Source organism: Anarrhichthys ocellatus, unplaced genomic scaffold (assembly GCF_004355925.1).
Source record: "Anarrhichthys ocellatus isolate YVR2014 unplaced genomic scaffold, GSC_Weel_1.0 scaffold2, whole genome shotgun sequence".
Lineage (NCBI taxonomy): Eukaryota > Metazoa > Chordata > Actinopteri > Perciformes > Anarhichadidae > Anarrhichthys > Anarrhichthys ocellatus.
This window is the reverse complement of record NW_022280032.1, coordinates 9844883-9852020: the sequence shown is the minus strand read 5'-3', so window position 1 is coordinate 9852020 and position 7138 is coordinate 9844883. Positions and strand designations below refer to the sequence as shown.

The following is a 7138-nucleotide window of genomic DNA, read 5'->3' as shown; positions in this document are numbered from 1 at the left end:
CTAATCACTTTAAAATAGTGATTATAGCTGATTTAACTTACAAACATGAGATTGATCTTCTCATGTCACTCTCTTTATACAATGATATAAATTCATCCCCGTTTTATTGATATCTTACGAAATATTACTCCTCACTTTTCGTGCGTTTTTCCTGCAAAAGTCCAGCAACATGAGTCTGTTTTCGCTTGTTACATGCATACTGTCTTTTCAAAATAAACTTCCATCTTCACAGGAAACAACTAAGGTTTATAGACTGTATATGAGTGACACCTACAGGTCAAGCAACTACCAAATAGGGCAGGGATGCCAGGTTTGATTGTTTTCCATAGAGCAGTAGTCAGAAACATTAAGACGAATATATCGTCTAACATTAACCTATATCAACGACTCTAACTCTAATTATATGATGTATTTTAAAGTTGGAGATATATGCACTTTATCAACTTTGCTCAGATCGTTTTAACTTGTGAGAAACTGAAAATAAGTGACATTTTAATATTGTAATTTAGTATTGATTTGTATGTGCTTTGGACTTGATTGATGAACGTAGAAAGTTCAGGTAAGAACCTGCAAGAAAACACAACTGGCAACTCAACCGCACGCTCGCGACCTCTAGCTGGAAACGTCACAACAGAACGCTCTGGTTAGTTAGCTAACGGTAGCGTTGTTAGGCAGCACTACGGAAACTGATGTTGGTGGACCCGGCTAGTGAAATCAGCGGATGCTGACTTTATACTGAACATGGATCGGTTGTCGTCATGTTATGTCGTAGTTGACAACTGGATCGATTTTATAAATTAACGCCGGCGTCAAGTGGACAACATTAGCTTGTCTTTTGCTGTGGCTAAGTTAGTTAGCTAACTGTAGCACACACGCTAGCGTGACTAACGTTACGTCCACCGGAGAACATTCTGACTCGTAGGAAGGAAGGAAGGGAGGAAATTCATAAGTAGGATCACTGCGTGCTGCTGCTTATGCAAAGCTAGCATACTTTTTGGTCTCCCGAGTTCCTGCACTGTGACGCATTTAGGAAAGGTGACTATCTGTGCACCCTGTGTGACATTTAACGCTATTCGGTTAATGCGATTGCTGTTGGCATAGCTAAAGTTAGCTGTCAACAACAACACTCCTCCTGGCTAGCGGTACAGCGAACGAGAGCTAGCACGCTAGCTAATAACTTTTAAAGAAGTTGCGTGTCTGACTTATTTAAGTTAACCGGCAAACCGGTGTTTTTAACTTGTCTCTGTCGAACTTTTTTCACTCTGATACACTCCAGCATTATAGGGCGACAGGAAAACAAAGCATGGCATCGGATGTGATTGAGAGTGAAGCGGTGCTGAAGGGTGTAAGTGATATGAATTTGAACAATAGGAGCCCAGATTGTGTCACACCCAGGAGGACTCACGAGGAGCTGGGAGACAGACAGGCGTCTACTCCCTCATTTTCTGGAGTGTCGGGAGAAGGTGATGAGGAGGAATTAGACGAATTAGAAAATAGCACCGATTCTACAGTGGAAAATGGCGAAGAGGCATTTCAAGAGAGTCTGACCCAAACAAGAGGTACGCCACAGGAAAGGACAACTCCAGACAATGAGCAGGAACAGCCGGGAGCCAGAAGCTCTACCCCAGTGAGCCTCCCCCAGCCACGCTCACCACCTGGGCCCATTGGAAGGTCTGTAACGTTATAACTTATATGTACTATTTTATGTTTGGCCCAACGTTACATGTTGGCAACTTTTAAAAAAAAAAAAAGGAAAGGTTTCATCTTTCCCTTGCAAGAATGCTGTTCTTCCAGACTCCAGCACCTAAGACTAGGTTCAAGCGTTTGTGAATGTTTGTTTCCTGAACATTTTAGATGGGGTGGACACAATAACAGGACTACGTATACGATCTCATCTTATTATTTTGTCCAGCCTAGGATGTCAGAAATTACGGTTGAGTTAAATCAGCACTTCTCTGGCACAATCTAAACAAAAACTAGGAATATAAGCTCTGCAAATGTAGTATACTGCACGGATATGATATAACATGATATTGTACAGGTATAACTGTCATTCTCTCAAATCTTTGTAGGTTATAGTAAGCAGTTTCTGTGGTGGCATGAAAAAAAAAAAAACATCTTAGTAAATATTTCGGTAAACTCTTCCCGTCTGATGTGCTGCTTAATTCAACTTGCCACTAAGTGCTTTATTATGAGTACAGTTTTTAAACTGTCATTCATCTTTTCCACTCCTGAATGTTCCTCCACTTTCATGCAGCTTGATCTCCACTGCACTTCGATTGCTAGGGTTTGTTTTCAGGGAACCGCATTCCTGTAGCATTTCCACCTCTCTCACGTGGCTTTCAAATGTAATGTGGCGATTAGCACTATACATGAGCAAATGGCTAAACTTTTTGAAATGTTGAGTACCAAATGCCCGGAATGTTTTTGTGTCTGAGAGCTCAAATACAGTTGCGTATGTGATTAATGCATCAAAGAGAGCTCTGTACAGCAAAGATACAGATACCATGATCAGCATTAGTAAGTAGCCTCATGGTTTATAAACTAAGCGCTTAACATAAGCGTGCACGCTTTTCAAAAAGCCAGTGATCTAATTATTAGGCCAGTTGCAAGCTGAAACTCTTTTCAACAACTTTCCAGGACTGTGAATTATGTATTAATTTGAGCACAGCATCACAAAGCACCTGTCTATATCAAATCAAAGTAATTGGTTTATTGGAAATAGGCAATAAGCATATCTCTCCTCACCTTGGAGGACTGTTGTGATAGTAAAGAAGCACATACAGCTAAGCAGCTGCACATAAACAGGGTTTTAATTGACTTGATGTAATGCTAAGGTGGTAATTAACAGGTGGGGTTAACCACAGCACACGAAAAAGCGGTCATCACCATTTTTTATATAGAAAAGTAGTTTAAGGTTCATCCTAAAAGCCAAAGGGACCCTTTCCTAAAAACTTTGGTTATGCTTTCATAATTGTACACCATACACAGTATGTCAATTTGTGAAGCTAAAAATGGCCTTTTTAAACTTAAAACAGTGCCTGAATGTAGCATTGACATGGACCATGTTTCATTCCAGATTACTCGTCCACCTGTCATGTCATGTGCAATGTCATTAAATCTTTGGCAATGAAACTGCGGAGTAAGCTGTTTTGATTTTGGGTGACAATACATGGCACACAATCGCTTACTTGCATAAACACATCCCCACCCTTGTTTGCAGAGTGTAAAATAGTGCTTTTGTGCAGCTTTATTCAAGTGTATTAATTATGTTGTAGCGTTTAATCACTCTCACCATTAATATCCATTCATTTTGTTTTTTTTGCTGATGTATTACCCCAAGAAAAAAAAGAAGAAAAAAAGCCTTTGACTCCTGTTCTTTATTTCCCCATAAACCTTTGAGGATTATACAAGTCACAAGCAGCCGTCGTCAGACAACTAGTTATGTGTTTGGGTTTGTCGTGGATGATCTGTGTAGGCCCTGCTCTTGATCTCAGTATATTTGTAGTGCAAGAGGGCCTTTTAGCAATTAGAGATCATTAAACGTAAAAGATGGCATAACCATCTTGTGTTTCCATTCCCAGCCTGGAGCGCCAAGAGTCAGTCGCCACAACAGACGCTCGCCTGAGAATGGAAGGAGTTGAACTGAAGGAAGAGTGGCAGGATGAGGACTTTCCACGGTATTGTCAATCACTCATAATGTTGTAAATCCCGTATAAATCATGCTTCAGAGCTTTGTATCACATGTTGTGTTTTTGAAAGTCACATGAAACATAATCCTTCTGAAGGCATGATCCCCTGCTGTTTGATTGTTAGGCCCCTCCCGGAGGAAGAGGAGCTTGAAGACGAGCTTTTTGCAGGAACTTCTGAAGAGATAGACCCTGGTAAGGAAAACACAATCGTGAAAAGATTACTAAAGGACTTTTTTTCTAGTCTTAGCTAAAACCCACACGCCTATATGTATGTTGAGAGAGTTATTAGTCACTGGAATCATTCCTGTTCAGCCAAAATTAATATGGGGCCTCTATCTTCCAACATAGTCTTTTTAGCTCAAAAAAGTGTTTTCTTTGGATGCACAGTAACACAAAGAGGGAATTTGGTACTGATGAGAATAACATTGGAAGATACCACTTGATTTTTCAGACGCCTCATCATATCTCTGTATGAACTACAGAATCGTATTATAATAATCTTGACAAATCAGAATCTGTCCTATTTTAATTGTCATACAAACATAACCACTGATGATTTGGCATCTACCTCAGGCTATGCAAAGGACCACGGCAAGAAGGCAAAGAAGAAGCTCGCAGCTCCTGACATCAGTCTTACACTCGACCGCAGTGAAGGCTCTCTTCTCTCTGATGAGCTGGATGAAAGTACAGAGCTGGACCTCGATGACATAGACACACCTTCAGACAATAGCAATGAGTTTGAATGGGAAGGTGAGACCTTTATATCATGCGATGATAACAGTTTCGATATAGATGCAAAGATGCTTTCGAATTGGACTCGGATTAGAAGTCCACGGTTGTGTAATTTAGTCCTGAAAACATTTCCCTTCTTGGGTTTATTTGTTGGTTTGTAACACAGAAGCAAACACGTTATCAAACTAGTCTTTTATATCCTGGGTCTTGGATCTGTTTGTATTCGCCTCCCTTGATTGTACAGGTTTGTTGTTCTTGTGTTTCCACACTGCCTTCCTCTTTTTCACATGGAAGAATTGTTTCCATTCTCAGCCTGGAAACAGGCTGCAGGCCTGCAACAGGTTTGTCTCTTCCTCGTGGTAAGGTCTCTTGGACAGCCCCCATTTTGTTCTGCCAGCCATCCGTCAATCACCTCCTGTTGTCCAGATTATATTCCGTCTTCAGTTGTTTGAACAAATCACAGGGAGGTTTTGTGTTTCATACACTTCATTTTCAGTTACTGTTTTTTGTGCATGTCATTTTTTCTTTCTTTGACATTCCCCTGCGTTTGAGGAAACAACCAATGCTGCAACTTGTCCATTAAAGCAACGAAGAAGTGGTTCGATCTGCACAGCAATGCTGCAGTTATCACATATTAGCCATTTGCTAACCTGTGCTGTTTGTTTACTAGTGATCATATTTTACAAGATAACGCACAGCTCAGGAAATGCCCTTATAGCGTAATGAATTTAGCCTTCAATTGGAGATGCATTACTTTTGGCATTTTACCACTTAAATCTCATATTTTGGGATTTAAAATCTATGATTTGGTAGATGATTTCATAAACATCTGACCAGTCATTTCATTCTAAATCCGTACATTTAGATCATACAGATGGAGAAACACAGATCAATGTGGATTGTAATAGTACAGAAATTGGCCGCTCACAGAGGGAAAAACTCATAAAAGTGTGTTGATGTGATTTGGTTGCACTATTCACTGATATTTGATTCTACTTGGCATGCTTGATAGATGATCACTTTAACATTTAACTTGATGTCTACATGTTGCGCAGAACATTGTGCACATCATGCAGCTAGCTGTACATCCTGCAAAAGATGCACAGAAGTCCTCCGGGACTTCAGCAGTGTTTGTTCGACACATTTATTTCTCACGCAGGGAACAATAGCAGGTTTCCCCAGGAAATTGTATCGGGTAATGGTAAATGTGGACCTCAAGTGAAAGGGAGTCATTGTTGGTGTTGATTCAAAGAGAGAGCATGCCATCCAGATGCAAAAAAATGTAATGTGAATGTCCATTGATTCAAATGCATGCGTTTTGAAAAGTTCAATTATGAATTATTGAGTGATCTAATCGTTTGATATATTATTTGATTCAAAATGGATCTGATTGGATAACATCAGACATCCCTCACATCCAGGGGGTGTAGCGTCCTAGCTGTGGGTTTATAATGCCTCCTCTCCTTTAAGACGATCTCCCCAAGCCGAAAACCACAGAACTACTTCAGAAGGGGGTGGAGTCAGTGCAGGAGTACTCCGTCTCGGAGGAGCGGGAGGAGGGTCGACGCTGGAGGGTGTTCCGTATCGGAGACCAGGAGCACAGAGTGGACATGAAGGCCATCGAACCTTACAAGAGGGTCATCAGCCATGGAGGTCAGTTGCATTACATTGTGAAATGAAATTTGGCAAAAAACGTAAATGCAGTAATTTTAGGTTTGTCTATGTTCGTGGATTAACAAGCTGTATCATATTTGTGTTTGACTTGAGTTGATCAGTCTGTGTTTGTTCAAAATATGAAAGAAATAATGTTTTTTGTGACAGTGCAAATACTGTTCTGATCCTGAAACATCAATTTTTCATGTTTGATTTTTCACTGCAGGCTACTATGGAGACGGTTTGAATGCCATAATTGTGTTCGCTGTGTGCTTTATGCCTGAAAGCAATCAACCAAATTATAAATACATCATGGACAATTTATTCAAGTAAGTGATTATTTGATTTCCTCTGGCCTTGTGAGTGAATATTTTAGGACCAGTGTTAATGGAGGTTTCCCCGTTTCCTGCAGGTATGTCATTGGCACGCTGGAGCTTTTGGTTGCTGAGAACTATATGATCGTGTATTTGAATGGGGCAACCTCTCGCAAAAAGATGCCAACTGTTGGCTGGCTCAGAAAATGTTATCAGCAGATTGATAGGAGGTGAGTCTGAGTGGCAATCACGCTCAAAAACAAGTATTGTTCTCACTACAAATGCAGAGGCATCAGGCCAAACCCAGGAACAGCGTCATCATATGTGATTACATTGTTGACAGCTTCTCTCACTCTTTTTGTACAGGTTACGGAAGAACTTGAAGTCTTTGATAATTGTCCATCCCTCCTGGTTTATTCGCACCCTGCTGGCTCTCACAAAACCTTTCATAAGGTAACGTCAATGTTTACGGTGGCTACAATAATGAAATGAACATCTTCTCTGGTAACATTTAGATTTCTTTTCACAGCACCAAATTTAGTCAGAAAATCAAGTATGTGTTCAGCTTGACAGACCTTGCAGAGCTGGTTCCAATGGAGTACGTGTCCATACCAGATTGTATCAAACAGTAAGTATGCTCCACTCAAACACAGATTCCTTTCTACAGATTTCATCCAATCCCTACCATGGGACATGGTACAAAATATAATTAAACAGTACGTAAAACAAAAGTAACTCCTTTTGACG

General features: G+C 40.4%; 1 protein-coding gene across 1 annotated transcript; it reads left to right on the top strand.

Moving 5' to 3' along the window:
- Positions 1 to 605: 605 nt before the first annotated feature.
- bnip2 (BCL2 interacting protein 2) lies at positions 606 to 7132 on the top strand. The gene is made up of 9 exons (XM_031870453.1): positions 606 to 1671; positions 3585 to 3680; positions 3817 to 3884; positions 4266 to 4442; positions 5895 to 6077; positions 6304 to 6406; positions 6490 to 6621; positions 6758 to 6844; positions 6921 to 7132. Exons 1-9 carry the CDS (start codon positions 1304 to 1306, stop codon positions 7021 to 7023), a joined length of 1317 nt encoding a protein of 438 aa, XP_031726313.1. The 5' UTR covers positions 606 to 1303; the 3' UTR covers positions 7024 to 7132.
- The last annotated feature ends 6 nt before the right edge of the window (positions 7133 to 7138 follow it).